This window comes from Carlito syrichta, unplaced genomic scaffold (assembly GCF_000164805.1).
Source record: "Carlito syrichta isolate Samal-C Ts95f unplaced genomic scaffold, Tarsius_syrichta-2.0.1 Scaffold304554, whole genome shotgun sequence".
Lineage (NCBI taxonomy): Eukaryota > Metazoa > Chordata > Mammalia > Primates > Tarsiidae > Carlito > Carlito syrichta.
This window is the reverse complement of record NW_007248650.1, coordinates 326,477-348,816: the sequence shown is the minus strand read 5'-3', so window position 1 is coordinate 348,816 and position 22,340 is coordinate 326,477. Positions and strand designations below refer to the sequence as shown.

The window sequence follows — 22,340 nt, the reverse complement described above, 5'->3', positions numbered from 1 at the left end:
TCTGAGCATCTGTATCTTTATTTGCAAAATTAGGACAATAATGATTGTCTCCTTGGGTACCCTTGAGGAGTCAATAAACAATGTATACCAAGAGCATAGCATAGTGTCTGATAACTGGCATACCATTGCTATTATTATTTTCCTGATCTTGGGATGTGAAAACTGCTTTGGATACGCCTCACTTCCCAGATTTTTATACATTTATTTTGTTCTGTCCTCTAAGCTTTCTAGATAAGCTTCTTTTGAAAAATTCTGACCCTGCTTTGGCTGAATTTTGGGGAAAATTAACAGTGAATGAGGGTTGTCCCTCGGACCTGGCCACCATGGCGGTAACTGGAAATCTGGAGAAGCGGAGGCAGACAGTGACGCGAACCTGAGAAGTGGGCTACTTGAGATGTTGAGGCATAGTTCAGCTCTTGCTCTTTTCTCACATGGGGGTGTTCACCCATAGTCTTGACTCCCCAGCAGATTTTAAGCCCCCAAGGCACCTTGTGCCTAAGTTTCTTTGCCTATAACGTATAAATAGTAATGCTGTCAACTTCATAGGGTTGGTGTGGGGATTAAATGCACTAATATACACATACAGCTAACACCAAAGCCTGGCAAATAGTGTGTGTTCAGCAAATATTGCCTCTTCCTGTTTTATGGTGTCTATGATGATGTTCAGTGTGGCCTTTGTCCTAGGCTCTGGCCCTGGAGGTGGGTGCTTTCTACTCTGATTGGCCATCCTCCACTGAGATTCCCCACCATGACCATGTTGTGGGGTTGGGAGGTGATGCTGAAGGAGCTAGTGCCATCTGTCTGCAGACCCTGAGTGCTCTCTGGCTGGCCAGCACATGGGGGCTGGGTACAGACAGCCTGATGTGGAAGGTGGCTCAGTGGCTTCGGGGGCCACCAGCCCTTCCTCTGAGAGACGCTGTCTATCCAGCCTGGCGACACACGGTGAGATCTGACTTCCTCTCTCTGCTGCTTTTTAATAGAGGACAACTTTTCCTTTCTGGGTCCTTGCCCCCCGGCCGTCCAGCTCAGCCTCAAACTTGGAAATGGGGTTTGAAGCTTTTGAAGCTCCCCCACTCCTTGAGATCCTCGTTTGAAGATTATAGTTCCACTAGCACGTCCCCATGTCCCCTCCTCCCCCCTTGTCCCATCAGGAGTGCCCTTCGTTTTCTTGTTCAGTCATTTCTACAGAGCTGTGAAAACCTTACCCTCCCATTCTCACAGAGGAAGAACCGGGTCTCAGAGGCTTGGATCTTTCCTGAAGGGCATGAGCCGAAATGGGGAGCAGCTGGGTGTGAATCCAGGCTGCCTGGCGCCAGCTCCCTCTCTCCTCTCCACTGCCTTCCTCGGGGAGGATACAGATGCCGGACACCCACAGAGCGATGTGCCAGGTGGGAGCAGAAGGAGAGCTGGGAAGGAGGAGGCTGTTGTTGCATTTGTGTCTCAGGCCAGCCATGACTGATGAAACCACCTCCCAGACCCAGAGACTTTCCTCTCTGCAGGACTCCCATCTGGCGGGGAGGAGTGCTTCTGCCTCGTTCTGGATCTTCCCCTGCAGCCCGAACTGCCTGGCCTCTGACTCCTTGCAGTCCTGCCGTGGGGTCTGTGCAACCTGCGCAGAGGAAGGGCTGGTGGCCCTCGAAGCCACTGAGCCACCTTCCTCCTCAGGCGGTCTGTACCCAGTCCCCACGTGCTGACCCGAAGGAGAGCACTCAGGGTCTGCAGACCAACTGCTGGGGGGCTCCTGGCTCGGTTACTGTCTGAAGCTGGCGGCTGCCTTTGGCTTCTGCCCCAGGAGCTACAGACAGGCCATGGGGGGAGGTCTCCAAGGCGGCTAGACCCAGAGTTAGTTGACTGAGGACCAGCTGGGTTGAGGCAGGAATATTTCAGCCTTCTCGAGGCAGACAGCTTCAGCTCAGACTTCTGCTTTGCAAGCCTTTCTCCCATCACTGACTTTCTGCTCTGCTCCTCGGGGCTGAGGTTGTCCATACACGTCAGGTCCCCTCCCTGGGCCCTTCCCCAGGCAGCCCTGCTTTGAGGGTTGCTGACTGCTCTCCCTCCATTCTGTCTGCCTGGTGGCCACCCTTCCAGCCAGGCAGAAGCAGCAGATATCAGGAGGTGCTGCCATCCCCAGGGCTTGGGAAAGTACTTGACCCTGACTCCCTGGGAAAGAGGAATGTTGAGGGAGCTAAGTGGGATCTGCTGTCCTGGCTGGTGGCCTGTTGGGCCATGGGTGAATGATGGGGACAGGCCAGGGAATTCGGGGACTCTCCCAGCACAGGGAAACAGACTGAGGGCCTGGGGCAGGCAGGAGGTCCATCCTTCATGCCAGAGCTCCAGGCTGGCTCTTGAGGTTGTCCCCTTCTTCTTGACACACTAAGATGCACAGTGTCCTTGGAGCCTGGGTCCTCATCACACTCTCCAGGAGGCTTGGTTGGCTGCCCAGGTTAACAGGGAGGGCACAGGGGACAGGGAGGTGGAGGACTGTTAGGCCTCAGTCTTCCCAAGTGGAGATGGCAATGGATGGATGAGCGGTCTCTGTCTCTCCAGCACAAGCCTTCCTACTTTGGGTTTTTCTCATGATCTTTCCTGCTCACCTTCCTCTTCCTCTTAACTCCTCTGCCCCCTTCAGATCTTAACTCCGAAGTCCCTTCCTTCGGGACACCTTCCCTGACTCCCCACATCTGTATCAGGCCACCTTATCCTAGCTCTACTTCTACTGTAACTCAAGACCGATTTGCTTACCCAATTATTTGCTCAGTGTCTACCTCTCCCACTAGACCAGAAGCTCAAGAGGGCAGGGATCTGGTCTGTATTGCATGTTGCTATCTCCCCAGCCCAGCACCTAGCACATAGTAGGCATCCAACAAATGCTGAAGCACTGTGCAAAGATTTTGCTGCTTAAAAATAAATGCTAGCCAGGCACAGTGGCTCACACCTATAATCCTAGCACTTTGGGAGGCGGAGGCAAAAGGATTGCCTGAGCCCACGGGTTTGAGACCAGGCTGGGCGACATGGTGAGACCTTGTCTTTACAATAAATAAAAAATTAGCTGGGCATGGTGGTGCATGCCTGTAGTTTGAGCTACTTGGAAGGTTGAGGTGGAAGGATCACCTGAGCCCAGCAGGTTGAGGCTGTGGTAGCCATGAGCATGCCACTGCACTCCAGCCTGGACAACAGAGTGAGACTCTGACTCAAAAACAACAACAACAAAAAACAACAACAAAAACAAAAGCTGGCTGAGAACCACTAGCCCAGAGGGCTCCCTCTAGTTCTGCATCTATAGCCTTAATACTTGGATGTAGTTGCTTTCACTGCCAAAATATTGCTGACCCTCCCCATGGAAACCTTACTTGGCCTTATCTTAACATCCAGGGTGTTTAGAAGGGAGCGATATGGATAATACTGGGAAGAAGAATAAAGAGATCTCAAGAAAGGCAGGGCAGTAGTCTGGGCCCACCAGAAAGGCAGGTGGGGGTGGGAGAAAGAGACAGGCCCCAGGGTAAACCTCCCCTGTGTCTTGAGGGTTTGCTTATCTCGGGCCTTGTCCATGGAGCTGCCTGCACAGGAGGGGCAAGCGGCTACTCAGGCCCCAGGGACCACAGCCCTTGGGTCAGGTGTTTCCTTGCCTTAGTGTCAGTGGCTAATTCTGTTCTGTCCCAGCCTGTTCCAAGCAGCCTGGAGATGTCCAGGCATGTCTTTTCCAGGCCAGATGTGAGTCCACTGGCTGTGATTCTTGTGTGGGGAACAGGTGGGTTGGTGATTATTCTAGCAGGAGCCGGGTGTGACTGAGCGCTAAGGAGATGAGTCTATTGAGCTGTCGAGAACAGAAACAGCATCTTTTTCTGAGCTATAGTGGGAGAGGGAGGCAGTCCAGGGCTGGAGCAGGAGCCTCGGCCCCTCTGGCAGATTCTGGAGTGTCCTGGAAGTTCCCACAGCCTCCCAACCACCTCATCTCTCTAATTGACATCCCATGTGTCGTGAACATCTGCTGTGTGCATACGTCTGGCGCTCCTTCCCCTTCCTCAGAGAACAGAAACTCAGCTTTCCTTTGGGGAACTCCAGTTCCCCAATTCCATGCATTCCTGGGGGCACTGCCAGCCCTGAGCCTCTCCCACCCTTCCATTCCCAAAGGGGAAGCACAGGACCCAAGGCCTAGCAAACTCTTCCCTGGGGAATCTGAATGGGAATCACCACCAACAGCAGAAGGAGTCACCCTCAGTCAGACAGCACGTGAGTTCCCACCAGCCGGACCCCTGGGACTGTCCTGGTCCCAGCCTTCCCAGGCCTGGGTGTTGAGCACCTCCGTTCATGCCCTGCGTCTTCCCAGTAAATCCTTTTCCCCTACGTGAGTGTGCTGCAGCCAGCTACTAGGACCTGCAGCCAATGCTGATGTGTATCTGCATGCTGGGTCCCAGCCTTCTCTTTAGTTCTTTCTCTCTCTCATGCTCCACCTGCAAATCTGTTTTTACTGTCCACACTCTGAGACCTTTAGGTCCCCTGACTTTTCTCTCCTATCAAGGTCTCCTCTCAGGAAAGGGTCTGCGTCCATCATCTATGCTTCAGAGTAAATGAAACCATTGCCTGTGCCTTCAGGGCAGATGCCTTTCTAGCTCCATGGCTCGGTGTTGACTGAGTGCCTTTGCCCCTTGTTTCAGGAATCGGGAGTGTTCGTGAAGAAGTGGAAGAAGTGTGTCAGGGGATAGAGTGAACTTTCCCTAACATACTCTGAAACGAACCCTGAGCCCTTCCCCTGACACCCATCAGCCCCTTGCATGCAGTGGGAATTGCCTGGTCAGGAACTGGCCTGCTGGGCAGTTGTTTATCTCTGTCCTCTAAGTATTATCCCCTGATGCCTATGAGGTTGTGTTCCCACTCGAGTACCCTGCCTTAAGCTGTGCGGTCTTGACTAAGTGCCACTGAGCACCTGGAGTGTGTAAAGTTGATTCAGGCATCTGAGGTACAAATGTGTTGAATTGTTAGTGGTCGCAGTCTTGTGGAGCAGACAGAGCCCACCCCCACGTTGCCTACATGAGCTGCCAAGCCTGTTGTCCTGGGACCCCAAAGGAGAGAGGATTGCTGTCCTCCCAGCTCTGCTCTTTTGGCTTGTGTGTAAATTAGGGTTCTTTGGTTGCAAGCAATAACAAGGACTCCGATTTGTACATAATAAATGAGTAGTGTTACCAGACAGATTCAGGAGCAAACAGGAAAGAAATAAGAACTGAGCAAATGGGTACTAAGCAGGCCAGGAATCTAGGTAGCAACAGGGCTCTCGGACCTTTCTGGGGCCGTGTCTTTTGTGGGAGTTGTTGTTGGGTGGTTTGGTTATAACTGGGTGTCTCTGCTTCATGTCATATCATGTGGCAGCATGGGCCGTGTGTGCCATGGCAGCATGGGCCGTTTGTGCCATGGCAGGTGTTGCAGTTGGCTGCCCCGTCACATGGGAAGAGCAGTTCCCAGAGAAAAACAGATGCTGGCCCCAGAATAAGCGAGGAGGGATGCTGACCAGATGGACAGAGCCCACGATGGTCAGAAGCCAAAGGTGGCACTCTGCCTGCTGGTGCCCCATTACCTTGTGCTGTTCCCATGACAACCATAGGCCGAGCAAAGGCTATAACCCATGAAAACCGCTGGGTGCAGAGAGGGGCCAGTCCCCTTATGTTATGAGGCCCCAAGAGGAAAGGACTGTGTCTCTGGTCACAGCCTATGTTCTAACCTGCAACCAGTGCTGAACAAGGAGGGCACAGAGGGTCATAGTGGGCCCACAGGCTCTGCTTCTGGTGGGAATTTTCCATACCAGAAATGGGGTGGAGGTGAGGTCCCTATGGAAGCCATTGGGAGGAGTCACCCTACGTGTGAAAAGTTAATGTGGATTCTCCATAAACATCTATACAACTGCCCTGCCCCACTGTGGTGCTGGGAGGCAGATCCAGCTCCCCTCCATGTCTAGCACCACGCCCAGGTCTAACAGAAGTGCCACTCTCGAGTCCTGGATCCTGGACCCCAGAGAGGAAGAACCACCAGCTGAAGTGAACTGCCCCGACATACACAAACTCAGTCCCAGCTGTCTGTCTGGGGCTGGGTCCAGCTCCCAGCTCTAGAGACTTCCTGAGCTGTCCTTGGGGCTCCCAAGGCAACCCTTCCTCCAGGTCTCAGTGCAGCCCACTGCAGAGATGCCAGGCTCAGGTTTCCTTTCCACCCTGGCCTTCCCTGGCCAGACCTGCCAGATCCTCGCAGACCCAGACAAGCCCCCTCGCGCCTGGTGTTTACAGTCTGCGAGTGCTCGTGGCCACTTCTGCAGCCCTGGCAGGGCCGGCTAGACTCGCCTATCCTGCCCACCCTCGTTAAGTCAGTCGATGGTCTGGCCTTTGCCTCTGCTTTGCTCTCCTGGGGGCCTGTAGCTGCAGCTGACAATACCCCCCACCCCAGCCCAGGGCCCCGGGCTGACAGGCGTCTCTGCAGCCCCTGGCCCTTCCCCTTGTGCCACAGTCCCTTGGCATCTTTCTAATCCCCTTCCCCCAGGAGATCTTGTTTCAGCCTCATCTGGTCAGCCCTCACCTCCTGGCCCCTTCTGGAAGGTTCAGCCTCCAGCTTGAGAACCCAGGGTGTGGGGAGGGACAGGCCTGTTTCCACCCGCTCCGTCCTTCCCGTCCAGCTGGCACAGGAGGATCTTCCCTTGCTGGCCTCACACGCTGTGCCGCTTCCGTCCCTTCCAGCTCATTAGCGCAGGCATGAAGGCGCCCGGCCTCCTCCTGCCCCGCACTGGGCCCACAGCCCCTTCGCCCCCAGTCCTGTGCGCTTCCCGCTCCCAGAGCCTTCGGTGCAGCACGAGGCCTCCTCCTTTGCCTGTGCCTCGTGTGGGTCCCTTCTCCCCATCTCTGGAAGTTGCTCCCTGGCTTGGCTCTCAGGGTCTGGACTTGGGAGGCCTTTTTCTTGGGCCACCTGTGGATCTAGACAAACCTCCCTCTACTAACTCTGGACCAAGGTGAGAGCTTGCAAGCTGGTCCTGTGGGGCAAGCCCGAGAGGTCCTGAACCCCAGGCTGCATGGGACCTCCTCAGGCATCCAGCCCTTCCCCTGTCTCCTGGAACTCATTAATACCATCCCAGGTTTTTATGACAGCTGACTTCCCCTTGCCTTTAATGAGAAGTGTCACATGGACCTTGGTTAAATATACCCGATCCTTTGCTGTCCTTGCACCCTATGCTCACTCACCAAGCCTGGGCTGAGCCAACATCTTTTCCAGTGCAGTTTTCCCCTTCACACTATCCTTGGTGGCATGCAGAACACTGCTCTCTGCCCTATATGCAGAACAGACAAGTGAACAGAAAAACTGTCTGGGTGTGCATGAAGATGTGACAGGTCTTCTCTTGCTCTCTTTTTCTCTGGGTTAAGGGGTTTCAAGGCCTTCTCTGGGGGTATATGTGCTGTCTGTCCTTGCTGCTTATTTATCCTTGCCCTCCAGATTTGCCCCGAGTTATTCTAACCCCTGTCTGGGACTCCAGCAACTAAGCCTGTACCTCTAGGCCAGGTGAGCACTGGAATGCCACAAAACACAAGCAGCAGGGCACGGTGGCTCCTTGCCTGTAATCCCAACACTTTGGGAGGATGAGGCAGGAGGATCAATTGAGGCCAGGAGTCAAGACCAGTCTGCATGACACAGCAAGATCCCATTTCTAAAGAAGAAAAACCATTTAAAAGGTCTAGAAATCACACCTCTTTTGAGGAGGCATCACAGTGGCAAGGGTTTCAATTGCAGATTTATGTCCACCAGTGTGTCCAGTCATGTGGTAGGATGCACTCCTTACTGTGAGTTACGCTTAAAATGCTCAAAACCCACTGTCCCCAGCTGACCTGTGCTGCTGGCACTGCTCCGTGTAGCAGTGGGGACTCCATCATCTGTGAGTCTGATGGTCTCCAGGGTTCCCATGTGTTCAGGGCATGTGGAAGAAAGGACCAGAGAAGGCAAAACCTGGAACACTCTGTCCATTGGGATCTGGGGGGCAACGTAGGACGGCTGATGGGGAATGGAGGACGTGGAGGGGCTGCAGGCGGGATAGCCCCTGAGGCCTTTTTAGACCCTGTGGTTCTGCTGAGGCTCCCCCTTGACACTGCATATATCACCCCACATGCTGGGAAGCTCCTGGCTCCTCCTGCCCAGAGATATGGTGTCAGGAGGCACCATAGTTCTGGCTCCTTGTCACAGGGGATGCCCCCAGCGGGGCATGCACCAATCCAGATATCAGTACTGCCATCCACACAATGAGAAACACATACTGCTGCTGTCTCTTGCTCCCTGCTTCTTCCTCCCCAGCTGGGGTTCTTGGCCAAAGGCAAGCAAGACTGTCTGGTTGGACTTCATAAGGCAGGCTCTGAATTGTGCACTTAGCTCCTCCAGCAGTGTCACCCGCCTGGGTTGGCATGTCCCTGGCAGCTTTGGGGCCGTTTCCTCTTTCCTTGGAATGAACAGTCCATAAGCCCTGTGTAGAGGTCTGGTGCACAGAGTTGTCCAACAAATGTAAGTGGAAGAATGGATCGCTCTTGAAAGTGTTCCAGTGACCAGGCAGCACAGTGGCTTGTCAGGGACTCTTTGGGCGCTGTCAAAGACGATTCCTCCCCCTTTGCCATGGGCTCACAGGTCATGTGGAGCAATGGCAGACACTGCTTGTGGTATGGCAGTCCATACTCCTTCCCAAGTCCTTGAGAACAAGATCCTTCTAACAGCCAGGAGCCCTAATGTTGGCTTTGTTTCTGCACCATGGTGGCCACTTGTAAACAAATCAGGGCATCAAACAAACCAGCCAAGCCCCAATTAAGAAGGCTGTGTACATTCCTCTCAAATCCATCCACTTGCTGGGTCCCCAACTCATTTGTCCCAGGAGAAAAACATTTGTACTTTCTGTCCTCCTCTCTTCCAATCCCAGGGACCCTCCACACCCTGAAGTTGTCGTTATCTCTTCCTCCCACGTCTTGCCCCTGGGGAAGGTCGGACGAGCATGAGGCAGAGACACAGATGGCTAAGACTGGCATTAGGCTCATATTTAAGGATGAGGTCAGGTCCCCTTGTGCCATCTCTCTGGCTCTTCAGTCTCTCCTCCCTGGTCCTCCAGGATTCCCTGGCTTGTAGCCTAAGGGAGCCCTCAGAGGTTGAAGGACTCCTAGCAGCAGCAGTGAGGTCCCTGGAGCTTCGGGAGGAAAGGCCTGCCTGTCTTCCCACAGGTCATGCTCTCAATGTCTGAGAGGAGGAGCCCAAGGCCAAGAGTGGAGACGAGATCCAGGTTAAAGAGAGGTCATGAAGTCGCCAGAAGACCCTGGGCCTTTCATGGGCTCCTTTCATGTAGAAATTCTTTCTACAATGCCCCATCCAGCCTCTCCTTGAATACTTCTAGGTCAGAGAGCTCATTACTCAGCAGTGGGGTCTGTCCTGCTGTTGGACAACTCCAAGTGTTGCATTTACTGTGTGTGGAAATCCAAGTGTTGCATTTACTGTGTGTTGCATTTACTGTGTGTGCATTCCCATGTTTTTTCTTGTCCCTGATCCTGAATCTGGAATGATACTGTGAACCCCGCTGTGGCAGATATAATACTGTTAACTGTCCATGTTCTGTGACATCTTGGTAGCACTGACGAGAGTTAGCCATGCTTTCCTGCTTTCAGTTTTCTCTCTTTGGATTCTGGGCCACTTCCTCTGTCCACTTGAGTATTTCTTCATTATCTGCTTTGCAGGATGACACTTCTTTCCCAGCCTCCAAGTACTAAACCTTTAACTCTTTAAAAAAAAATTTTGTATTCATTTTAAAGATGTGGGGTGCAACTCAGGATTAGGTAGATAAGTGCTCATTTTACCGGTAAACTTTGAATCTCCCTTAAAATCTTAACTTTTAAAGAAATATTATTGAGCCATATTTGTATGTCATATAATTCACCATTTTTGAGTGTATAATTTTTTTTTGTATGTTTAGTAAGTTGTACAACCATCACTCTAAATCAATATGAGAACATTTTAATCACCCCACTAAGATCCCTTGTGTCCATTTTCTGTTAAACTCCTCCCTCAGCTCTCCCTGGAATATACTTTTGCTCTCTCTTTTTTGTTTGTTTTTTTGAGTTGAAGTTTCACTGTCACCCATGCTGGAATGTGGTGGCATGATCACAATGATCATGGCTCACAGCAGCCTCCGCCTCCTGGGCTCAGGCAATCCTTCCACCTCAGCATCCCAAGGAGCTGAGACTGTAGGCATGCATCACTACATCCAGTTAACTTGTTTGTTTTTTACAGAGATGAGGTCTTGCTATGTTGCCCAGGCTGGTCTTGAACTCCTGGGCTCGAACAGTCCTCTTGTCTTGGCTTCCCAAAATGCTGGGATTACAGGTGTGACCTATCATGCCGACCTCTCTCTCTCTCTTTTTTAAAAAAAGTTTTTTAATTAGAGAGATAGGGTCTTGCTCTGTTGCCCAGGCAAGAGCAATGGCTCAATCACAGCTCACTACAGCCACCACCTCCCTGAGCTCAAGGACTCCTCCCACCTCAGTCCCCCCGAGTAGCTGAGATGGCACTACAGACACATGCCACCTCACCCAGCTTTTTGGGGGTCTTTCATATAAATGGAATCATATGATACGTGGTGTCATGTGACTGGCTTCTTTCACTTAGCGTAATGTTTTTGAGCTTCACCCACGTAGTAGCATGTAACTGTACACAGCTCACTCCTGACTGCTGAGTGGTATTGCGTTGTATGGATGTGCCAGATTTTGTCCATCTGCCCAGCCATTGGTGGGCCTTTAGCTGACAGCCAGAGTTTGGTGTTTATGAGTAATGCTGCTGAGTACACTTGTGCGTAACTCTTTGTGTGGCCGTAGCCAGCCCATAGCTCGTCTCACTGTGAAGGCAGTCTCTTCTGAGCCCGAAACTGTCATTGCCACAGCTGTCAAGCCCACGTCCACAGCCTTTTCCTCCTGGGCCCATGGTGGCTCTGCATGTTCCAGCCCTCCCTGATGTAAGTCTTGACCATGTAAGTGAGCTCTGGCCAAGGGAACATGGATGGGGTGATGCTTGCCTCTCCCGGCCATTGACCATAAACAGCCCATGAAATCTTCCGCCTCCTTTTCATCTCCCCATCTGTTGGCTGAGTGTGAAGAAGGAAGAATGGCTGTAAGACCCTGGAGCTTCATCATGGAGGGAATCCCAGTCCTTTCATGGATCTCAGATCTCCGTGGAGCAGAGCCCTCCTTCCCCTGCTAAACACGGAAAACTCAACACACTGTTGTGAGGCTGTGTGGAAAGCAGTTAGCCTGCTATGACGAATGCAAGCCCAGAGCAAGTGGGTCCCTCTTGTACCCAGGTGTCCTGCCAACGTCTAAAGCTTGCCAGAATCCATCTACAAGACTTCTCTGGTATCCCAATTGCGCCCTGTATTCATCTTCACTTAGGCCACCTTCTCCTGGATGGGCTTCAGGGCTGTAATTCTGCATTTAAAACATGGCTACAGAATCAAGGGCAAAACTTTCATTGTGTCCTAGCAGCTTGGAGTGCACTGTTGCCATCCCTGCTTTGAGCCCAGGATTCTGTCCCAAGCAGCACTAGACCTTTTGGAAGGTGGTGGTGCTCGTTTATCTTGGACCAGTGGCTCACTAGACTCTCCCTATTTGGCAGTTTGTACAACCACCCCCTTTCCCCAAATTTAGGGCATTTCACATGAACTGCTATCAAAGCAAGCAAGACTCTTTAGTCCTTAAATAAATTATTACTTTTTTGGGACCAAGATGCAAGACTTTTTACTTTACTAAAGCTCAACTTGCTTTTATCATCCAGCTTTATCAATTCTTGCAGTTCTATGCCATGTGAAACTTTGATAAAAATGCCTTTTTTGACCTCATCCAAACTGCAGGAAGTCTTGTACAGCCCTGTCCCATGCATGGTGTGGATCCCAGTGACCCTTGCGCATTCATCAGTGTGGGGAATGACGGTCTGACATCTCCATGTGTGCCCAACCACACGACCATTGACTCCACATGTTCCCAGCCTATCCACAATGAATATCATTTGAGTCTCATTTGCATATCATTAAAATATGGCACAATTTCTCTGGTCAGGAAGCCCACTGAAAAAGGAAATGGGAGGCTGTGTGTGGTGGCTCATGCCTATAATTTCAGCACTTTGGGAGGCCGAGGCGAGAGGGTTACCTGAGCCCATGGGTTTGAGACCAGCCTGGGCAACTTGGTGAGGCCTTAGCTCTACAATAAGTCAAGGGAAATCAGCTGGCCATGATGGGTGCATGCCTGTAGTTCCAACTACTTGGAAGGCTGAGGTGGAAGGATCGCCTGAGACCAGCAGGTCGAGGCTGTGGTGGCCATGAGCATGCCACTGCATTCTAGCCTGGGTGACAGAAAAAAAAAAAGGAAATGGGGTAGAGCCTGGCTCTGATGATCACCCCTATACTCCTCCTCACCATCCTTCCCACCTTCTCCTGACCGAGATCTGTCCAGCCTTCCACACCCTGCTCAGGCAGCATTTTCTCCAGATCCTCCCTGACCAGTATCTCGTATACCCAGCCTGGCTTGGGTGTTCTGTCCTTGTTTTTTAAAAATGATCTTTTAGAGACAGGCTCTTTTTCTGTCATCCAGGCTGAAGCACAGTAGTGCAATTCTAGCTCACTTCAACCTTGAAATCCTGAGCTCAGCTCAAGCAGTCCTCCTGCCTCAGCCTCCTGAATAGCTGATGCAGGCCACCACAGCAGGCAAATAAAAAAAAAAATTATAGGGACAGAGTCTCACTCTGTTGCCCAAGCTGATCTCGAACTCCTGGACTCAAGTTATCCTCTTACCTCGGCCTCTCAAAGTGCTGGGATCACATGTGTAAGCCACTGTACATGCCTGTGTCCTGGCCTTGCATGCACATTGCACCCTGAGCTCCTTTCAGCCATGATCTCTGCTGTGCTGCGTGTTGTCTACCCTTCCTTCAGTCCTGGAGTGCCCCGAGGCTGGCCTCAGCCTTATTCTTCTTGGCAACCCTGATGCCCTACAAAGAATGCTCAGCAGACAACGGCCAAGGTACCCTAGGCACATGTCAAGTGCATGGGGCTTGTCCATCTATGGAGCACAGCCAGGAGGGTGAGCTTGGAGAAGTGTGCTGTGACCCTGGGTGGGGTGTAACTTCAGCATGAGCTTGTGGGACCGGAGAGGAACTGAGGCCAAGCGAGTGACACTGGGGGACAGGGCCCTGACTAAGGAACCCAGACTCTGGAGAAAGCTGGGGACAGGGTTTAGAAAGGTAGTAGAGGCACCTGGGGAAAGCATCAGGAAGGAAGGGACGCAGTCCGGTTGGGGAGTTGCAGCCTGGGAGCCCAGGGACCAGCCCAGGCCTGTGAGAGAAAAGTCACGTGGGGGACACGCTGGCTGGAAGCAGGACCAGGGGTTGTTTTTAGACAAGGCAAGCTCACTGGCCTCACGTTGGTGGACGTGGCCTTACGTTTATGGAGGCTTTGGGGTTGGTAGGTGGCACTTAGTAGGTGCTCTTGCTGCTTCCTCCTCACACAGTGTTTCCTTCTCATTGACCAGAGGACATCAGCCCATGCCCTGCCGAGGGGAATGAATCGTCCCTCTTGAGAAGACCTCACTAGAGCCAAGTTCCCCATGAGTGGACTCCGCCTTCCCCTCCAGACCTCTCCCTTCCGTAACCTTCTCCTTGACATGCCCCCTCGTCCCCACACGTGAGCTCTTCTTTAGCCTTGAAGACGCAAGTCAAAGTCAGGATCTGAGTAATGCTCCCCAGCGGTACCCGCCCTGCACGAGGAGCAGTTTTCCAAAGAGTCTGAAACCCTGTGTTAATCTCCTGTCGAAGCACTGCCCGTAACATAGGCGGTGACCATGGCCTCACCGGCACATAGTAGGTACTCAGAAATGTTTGCGGAATGGAGGGCATCGTGGTCCCAGCCAAACAGGCTGTTTTAGAAGCAGGTGTTTACAGGCGCCTCAGGCAGTGACAGGAATTCCAGGCCCCACCGAATAGCATGGTGGAGGCTTCCAGTGAGCATTCGGGGATGAAGGTTGTAGGTGGCAGGTTTCAGCAGTGAGGCAGGGGTGGTGGATCGTGTGTGTGTGTGTGTGTGTGTGTGTGTGTGTGTGTGTGTGTGTGTGTGTGTGTGGTGGAGGAAGACTCCAGGGAGCAGGGGCTCTATCAGCGATGGGGACTGCAGTGGTGTGTACCTGCAATCCCAGCACTTTGGTAGGCTGCGATGGGAGGATTGCTTGGGTTCAGGGTTTTGAAGCTATGTGGAGCTATGATCAAACCACCGCACTCCAACCTGGGTGACAAAGCCAGACCCTGTCTCAAAAAAAAAGGGGACGTTTTCCCTGAACCGCTACCACGGACCCTTCCCTGCTTTTTCTTGCCAGTGAGAAGCAGGGAGATGCTGACAGCTCCTCTCCAACACATCCTCCCCCTCCGTGCTCCCACCCCCACCCCCTGCACTTACCATCAGAGACCCAGGCCCTGGGGCCCTACTCTGACTCTTGGCTTCCCTGGCCTAGACATCCAAATAGCTCCCAGCTTCCTGCAGGAATTGAAAGACCTGGGAGTCAGGAGACCCTGACTCGAGTACTGGTTGCTGCAAACAGCTGGTCATGTGACTGCAGACCAGCGTTTCCCTCTTTGGGCTTCAGTTTCCTCACCTGTAGGAATTGAGGGAACGAGTTGGCTGGTCTCTCAGGGAGGTCCTGTCCAGCACACGTGTTCTGAGGACCCTGTAGTTCTTGGATCCACACCCACCCTGGCTGTCGGCTCCTCAAGTCAAAATCTCAGTGTTGACAGGGAATTTGAATTTACCCAGTAAAATCCTTCTTTTCATAGATGAGGAGTCTGAGGCCCAGAGAGGAGAGGGGCGTGACCAGGAAGACACACCAGGGGCAGGTGCAGGGTGATGCACCAGCCCTTGGCTCCAAACTGCCCAAGCACCCAGCATAGGTTGCCACAGGGCGTGCTGGGGGCTCTTCAGCCTTCTTCAGGCCTCAGTTCAGGGCCACAGGCCTTTTGAGCCTGTAACAGGGCCCCTGCAACCTAGACTAAGCCCAGGCCCAGCCTTTTCTGTTTGACTGACCACCTGTGTGACCCGGGCGAGTCATTCCAACTTTCTGGTATTACTGCTGCATAGCTTTAGGACCCCATTGGACTAGGGCTCCGGGGAACAGAAAGCGTTCTGTGTTAATCCCAAGGCTTGGCTTTCCAAGTCAAGCTTCTCAGTGCAATCTTCAGAAAGAATCTGATTTGTCCAGCTACCAGTGAAGTCCACATGGAAGCCAGACCACAGAAGACTTAGGCCACTGACAGCCTTGGCTGGGGTCAGGTGCTCAGCCCTGGGTCAGTCCACTGTGGCCTGAAGTGCTGTGCCTGTGGTGAGTACGGCTGCTTTCTCTAGGTGTTGTATGCAGAAAGGTCTCTATTGGGTCTCTATTTTAAGGTGAGGAAACTGACTCAGAGTCACTTGACCCGGGCCACCCAGTTGGGGAGTGACAGTGCTGTGATTAGAAGTGCAGAGCCCCACGTTTTTCCCACTCCTCCAGGACCAGCAGCTGTTCCAGTGTGAAACACTCAGAGCTACAGGGACTCAGGGGAGGCATTGAGCTTTCCAGATGGAGGGAGTGCCCAGGAAGTCTTCATGGAAGAGGTGGCCTTTGAGATAGGAGTTAAAACACAGGCGTGGGTGGTGAAGAACATTCCAGGTCAAGGATATGGTATGAGCCAAGGTATCTGGGGGAGAGGAAACTGTGGGGAATTCTGAGTGAGACTGTTCTAGGTATCTGCACACATGGTAAGGAGGGCTGAGACAGGTTTGTGTGTTAAGCTCAGTAAGAAGTTTGGCCTTGGTGTGTAAAGTAGTGGGGAGCCATTAAAGGTTGTTGAGCAGGTGAGTGACCTGCTCAGGACTGAGCAGGAACTATGTGGTTGTTTGATTGCAAGTCTGCCCTCCTGAAAGGCACAGGCTATCTCACCTTCCCTGTTTGTCTTTGGGCAGAGATGGGGAGTAATGGGGTGGCGCTGAGGAGATGCTGGTGGCACCATCATTAGGCGGAGGACCAGAGGGGGAGTGGGAGGGCACTGGGCAGTGGCCAGGGCTTCCCAGCTGGGGGTGGGGGTGAGGAGGAGGCAGAGCTGGAGGCGCCTCTCCTTCCTCCCTTGGCCAGCAGCCTCCTCTGGCCCGAGTCTGTCTGGAGAGGCAGAGCGGAGCTTGCCCCGCTGTCTGTGTGAGTTCCTGAGGAGTGAGATCTTTAATTTTTGTCTGCTGAGCCCCGACGGGCGAGGGGCCAGCCTGTGTTACAACCTCCTGGGGGCCCCTGGGCCAAGGCGCTCAGACCACAGTGGACGGAAACGAGGAATGTGTCATGCAGACGGCGGAGGCCCCCTGGGATCCGGCGGCACCCCACCCCCAGCCTGGTGTCTGTGCCCTTTCCTGGGGACTCCGGGGTCTAGGCCTGTTCCTGAGGGACTGGGGTCCTCAAGAGAGCCCTGGGGGTACCAGCGCAAACCTCAGAGTGCCCCTACTCTCAACGTGTGGTCCAGGGAGAATGGACTCAGGAGACGAGGCAGAAGCATCCTCTTCCTTTCTTTTTAAAAATTTTTTTAAATTTTTATTTGTATTTTACAGAGACGAGGTCTCGCTATGCTGCACAGGCTGGTGTAAAATTCCTGGCCTCAAGCGATCCTCCCTCCTTGGCCTCCCAAAGTGCTGGCATGAAAGGTGTGAGCCACTGAGCCCGGCCTTCCTCTTCCTTTCTCCGCACTCATGCTGAAGAGTGGGAGGCTGCCTGAGGACTCCCGGGAGAGCGTGTTCTGAAAAGACCCCCAGGAGCCCTTCCCAACTGTTGTCCCACAGGGTGTGAGAAACGGGCCTGAGTCCCACGTTGAGGCTGAGGTGGGGACAGCTGGGAGACCCCAGTGGCAACCAAGGGAAGTCGCCTCCTGTCCTTGTCCTCAGGTCCCTGTGCAGCCTTCCAGATCCTGGATAGACCTGTGTGCGATGCCTCGCTGCAGGCTTTCTCCCGGCCACCTCTGGAAGGAGAAGCCCGTATGCAATTCCTGCCCATCGGGCAACTCCCTCCACACTAGATGAGCATAGGAGTCCCTGCAGTCACCCATGGCCGAGTACTGGGGTCCCCAAGGTCACCCCAGTCGAGCACAATCCCTACGGTCACCTCTGGCAGAGCACGGGGGTCTGTATGGTCACCCCTGGCCAAGCACAGGGGTCCCTCAGGTCACCCCTGGCCGAGCACTAGAATCCCTGTGGGCATCCCCGGCTGAGCACAGGAGTTCTTGTGGTCACGCTCGACTGAGCACAGTCCCCGCAGTCATCCCTGGCCAAGCACAGGGGTCCCTGCCGTCACCCCCAGTCGAGTACTGAGGTCCCTGCAGTCACCCCTGGCGGAGCATGGGGATCCCTGCGGCCACCCTGAGTGGAGCACAGTCGCTGTGGTCCTCCCGGGAGGATCTGGGAACAGGAGACCTTCAGCCCCCAGGAGTTCTAGAAGATTCTCTTGCCCAGTTTCCTGCCAGAGAGAGAGGGAATGTATGCAGGTAAATAGGAAAGAACACCTGAGCTTGTGAAATGCACAAGGCTCGTGTCAGAGCTGGAGGTGAAGGATGGGGTGAAATGAGAATTTGAAGAGCTCGCTTCCCATCCTGCAGGTATCTGGAGTGAGAGTGGCACAGGCTATGGGGCCGTCCAGGCTCAGCTGAAGTCCAGCTCAGCACCCAACTGTGTGGCCTTGAGCAGAGACCCCCCCCCCCGCCCCAGACTTGTGAAGTGGGAGGTTCAACCCCTGCCCCACGGGGCTGATAGACCTGCTGCTCCAGTTGCTTCTCTTTTCCAAAAGAAAGTCGTGGTGTGATGAGCTCATCCAGCAGCTGCCAAGGACGTGATGTGGGGTAAGTCGAGTCCCTCCTTCTCCCTGTGGGACTCCCTGAAACTCAGCAGGGCAGACCCCACGCTGGTGACTAGGCCTGGGGAGGGGACGTGTGGCGCCACCCTCAGTCCCTGCCATGCCCGGGGCAGCACAGCCCGAGGTGGGCTCTTTTCAGAGAAGCGGGTCCTTGGTTCAGTGTCTGGGAGCAGACAAGTTGGGCGTGTATCCTTGTGCAACCATGGACTACCTCGCAATGTGGGTCGGCCATTTCCCCTTCCTCACCTTCGCTTTGCCTGTGCGTGTGGTGAAATAGCACCGCCGTCGTCAGATTATCATGAGGCTGAAATGACATGGGACTGGATAATGACTTGGCACAAGGCCTGGTACAATGTGAGCGTCCAGATGTCAGTGACCAGATACCTGGACCGGACATCAGTGACCCTCCCATGACAGGGCCAACAGGGCTGGCCATCCGACTCGCCCTGAAGGAGGAGTGGCGAGGGGAGCCTCGTTATTTCAAACTGCAGATTAGAAGACAGAAGCCATGTGACAATCTCAGAACTGAGCTCCATTCACAGAAGACAGGAACATTTACCCCAGGGGCATGAGATGGCCCTTTCCAGAACACTCTGCCACACGGGCCAGCCCGCCTGACCTCCACATGGATGTCTGCAAGCCTGTGAGCTGCTCCCACTCCCACCTGAAGTGCCGGGGCCACTCTCTCGACCTTCCCTCGGTGGCTTTGCCCTCTGATTACCCAGGAAGTGAGTTATTTGTTCTGAGCAGGGGATCCAGCTCTCACAGGGAGAGGAATTCAGAGCTGGAGGTCCAAGTCTCTTCCCAGGAAGAAAAATCCCTGGAATTCTGTCAGGAGCCTGGGTCCCAGCAAGGGGAACAGGAATGCGGGCCTTGCTCTTGGGGCTCTTTTACCAAATCACCTCAGGTTTTGGTGGTCTCTGGCTGCCAACAGGAGTCCGGCAAGAAGTGAGAAGCAGCAGGGCTGCCCTGGCAGTGCAGCCAACCACCATCCCCCTCGGGTGTGCATGTCGGACAGACCTTTCCCTTTGGCATCTCTGTCCCTCCTTTGGACTCTCCAGGGCTTTCCAGAGAGGATTTTCCTCCCCAGGCCCAAGAGATGGGTGAGTGGCATCGTAGAGTCCTCATGGGAGCGAGGCAGGGGCCTGGGCTGGCAGTGGCGGGGATTCCCTGGAAAGGCCATCCCCTTTCCTTTCCTGCGCAGGGAGGCTTGAGGGGCCAGACGATTCTGATAACTCACATCTCCAGGGAATCGAATCATGGGCTAGCAGGCAGGTAGAGGGCAGGTGGGAACACACTCTGGGGGTCGTTTGGTGACTGTGGTGGGGGTGGTCTGGAAGGTGTCCCTTCGTTGTGAGGGGCTTGCCACCTCGAGAGCCCAGGGTCGAGGCAAGACGGCACAGCCTTCGAAGCTTGGGCTTGGGTGGAAGTGACCCGGGCTGAATCCTGCATCTGCTCCTCCTCAGCTGTGTCATCCTGAGGAAGCCAGTGGCCGCTCCCAGCCTCAGTTTCCTCATTTGTACATGGAGCCACCACAGTGCCTCCCATGGCTGGTGGATCGAGTCAGTTCAGCAGCGCGTTCAGCGTGGTGCTGGGACTATCGGAGGGTCTTTGCATTTGGCAGCTATAGGCGAACACAAACCCAAGTGTTCATGGGACTGGAGATTCTGAAAGCGGCATCACCAGGTTCCACAGTCAGAGGGCAGGAGGGACAGGCCGTGAGAAGGCGGAAGGCAGGAGAGTGGTGTGGGACGGGCAGGGCATGCCAGGCTGTGGAGGAGGCCCTCCAGGCGATGGGCCCTGCGGCACCAGGGTGGGCATGTCTCGGGACCACTGCACTCCCTGAGGAGAGGGGGGACGTCCGGAGGAGGGGAACAGTCTGTGTGAGGGATTTGGCCGAGGCGAAGGGCGAGGATGAATGGGCGGCAGGCTTCCAGAAAGGCAGACGGAGCAGACGGGGCGGTAATAATGACTTGGACACACAGGAGGAAAAAATAGCTCAGGGACGAAGACGCCGCCAAGGTTTCTGGCCCTGGGAGGCCCACGGGGCTCCGAGGTGAGGCGAGGGAGGCAGAGAAGGCTCCTGAAGGGACGGGCGGGCTTCAGGGAGAGGAACGGAGCCCAGAACTGGGCTGGGCAGACGTTGGGTGAGGAGAGGCTGGCGTGAGCTGTGGCCTCCATGGCTGTGCAGGGCAGTGTCCCGGGGGAGACCGAGCACTCTGGGGACTGAGGGGTGCCGTCCCCAAAGGCAAGGGATAGGAGTCAAGGGGACCTTGAGGGCCAGCCCCAGACACAGCTAGCACGTGACTTGGCCCAGGAGCTCCACCCAGAACTCGGATTTCCTCTCTTAAAATGGGTCTCATGATCCCAGTCCTCCCACTTGATGGGATTGACAGAGGTGTCATCTCAGCTGGCCGTCCCTCCTCACAGGTTTCTCTGCTGCTCGGGCTCTGGGACAGCGGTGAGCAGTGCAGGCAGGCTGTCTGCTGCAGTGCCGTCGGTGTGGAGGTGCAGGCCCAGTAGGGGAGCCCTGAAATCCAGTCATCCGCAAGGAGAGGGCTGGATCCCCACACTGCCCTCCACAGATGCTGGCACAGCCACAGCAAGACATGTCTTGGGGTCTTGAGGAGTTGAGGATTTGCATCTGTGAAGAGACTGTGTGTGCACTTCCTGTCTGGAGAATTCTGACCCTGGAGCCCGCCTGGAGTGGCCTTGCTGGCAAGGCAGGGAGGGGCGGCATGGGAGGAGCAGGGCGGGGTGAGGAGGGGCAGGGAGGGGAGGGACAGAGGGAAAAGCGGCCCATTCTCCACTGCTGTGCCTGCCTGGACAGGACAGTCCCCCGGGACAGGGCCTGTGGGTCTGCAGGAGGTGGGCCAAGGAGTGCTTTGCAGTGGTCATGCATGGTGTTGGTCCTGTGGGGGGAGAGAGCCCCCACACACATGCCCATGAAAGAACCAGCATGCGGTGCCTGCCGACCCAGGGCACCTGTCACATCGGACCTGGTTTCTTTTTCTCTGACACCTCTCCCAGCCTTGACACAGGGGAGCCACCACAGAGAAGGAAGGCCAGAAAAACAGGCCTCACTCCCACCACGGCAGGGTCTCCAGCTGAGGGACAGGCCTGGGTGGGGGAGTGTGACATTGGATGGGATAGAATTAGATCGGGTGAGGTTTTGACGTGAAGGAGAGCAGCCTTTTCAGTGTCTGGTCATGTTTCTTGGTTATAGAAATAAACCGTCTGGCAGGACTGGGCGAGCTGAGGACTCTGCCTGAATGTCACTGAGGGTGGGGAGGCCGTGTGGGGCAGTCTCCTGACTGTCCCTCTTCCGGTCTAGCCCATTGAAGACACCAGCCACACAAGGAAGCCGACCAACAACAGGGTGTTTTCAGCTGGTTGTTAGAGCAGTCAGGGTGAAGCAGGGAGAGACCTAGGGGTGGCGGCGCTGTGGAGGCAGCTCTAGCTGTGGAGACTGCTCCAGGGTGATGCTCAAGCAGAGAAGGGGTGAGGGTGTGTGCTCTCAACATCTGGGAGATGTTCCAGGTGGAGGAATGTGGGCACTGACTCGGCTTGCTGAAGGGACAGAGAGAGGCTGAGACAGCTGCAGTGGCAGCCCAGGAACAGGAGGGACATGAGGTCAGAGGGCCAGTCATGTGGGCTTTGTGCAGAGGTCTGGAGCTGCAGCTTTGTTCCAGTGCCAGGTGTGACCCGCGCCCGACTTGTTCCATGTGGGGACTTTGAATGGTGCCCCCCCCCCCCCCCCGCTCCTTCTCGCTGCCTCTCCAGGACACAGGAGGTTGAAGAAGGTGCCAGGGTACCCGCATGCCTGGGCTTTAGGCTCCAGGGCGGGATGAGGGGAAATCTGAGCTGGTTGTTGGGGTACCCAGGTGGGTGAGGGTGGCATTCTCGCACCCTAGCCCCCTCGCCACCAACACAGGATATGAGTACATGGGTCTCTCTAGGCTTCTTGGGTCCCCTGGGGCCACTCCTGAGAGAGAGTCCAGGGGAGCGACCCTGAGCCAGAGGCAGGTGGCCTGGGCCTCACTCCCTTCTCCACACCTGCTGCTTCCTCCAGTGACCTTAATCCAGAGGCTCCTGTCGATGCCTCTATGAAAAGAGGATCCCCTTCCAGCGGCACCACCACTGCCGCCCGGCCAGATTCTGTAACAGAAAAGGGGTTAGGATCCGGAAGTAGCCCGGCCTGTGGCTCGTGCTCCCAATCCCAGCACTTTGGGAGTCTGAGGCTGGAGCATCCTTGAGGCTAGGAGTTCGAGACCAGCCTGGGCAACACAGGCAGCCCCCATCTCTAAACAAGCATCCCAAAGGACCCAGACACGAAGGCACGGGACGATGGCCGCGCGCAGCCTCCTCGAGGGGCGCCCATGACCCTTCCCGCCCCACCCGCCGGGGCTTCTT

General features: G+C 54.7%; 1 protein-coding gene across 1 annotated transcript in view; it reads left to right on the top strand.

Annotated features, from left to right (window-relative positions):
• LTBP2 (latent transforming growth factor beta binding protein 2) overlaps positions 1 to 22,340 on the top strand; it is a 126,899-nt gene that overhangs the window by 8,827 nt on the left and 95,732 nt on the right. Inside the window, exons 6-14 of the mRNA XM_021713445.1 lie at positions 4,656 to 4,687; positions 6,235 to 6,345; positions 6,653 to 6,817; positions 10,857 to 10,963; positions 16,967 to 17,056; positions 17,862 to 17,913; positions 18,835 to 19,030; positions 20,358 to 20,446; positions 21,711 to 21,811. Coding sequence (XP_021569120.1) covers positions 4,656 to 4,687; positions 6,235 to 6,345; positions 6,653 to 6,817; positions 10,857 to 10,963; positions 16,967 to 17,056; positions 17,862 to 17,913; positions 18,835 to 19,030; positions 20,358 to 20,446; positions 21,711 to 21,811 — 943 coding nt within the window. The remainder of the gene's footprint in view (positions 1 to 4,655; positions 4,688 to 6,234; positions 6,346 to 6,652; positions 6,818 to 10,856; positions 10,964 to 16,966; positions 17,057 to 17,861; positions 17,914 to 18,834; positions 19,031 to 20,357; positions 20,447 to 21,710; positions 21,812 to 22,340) is intronic.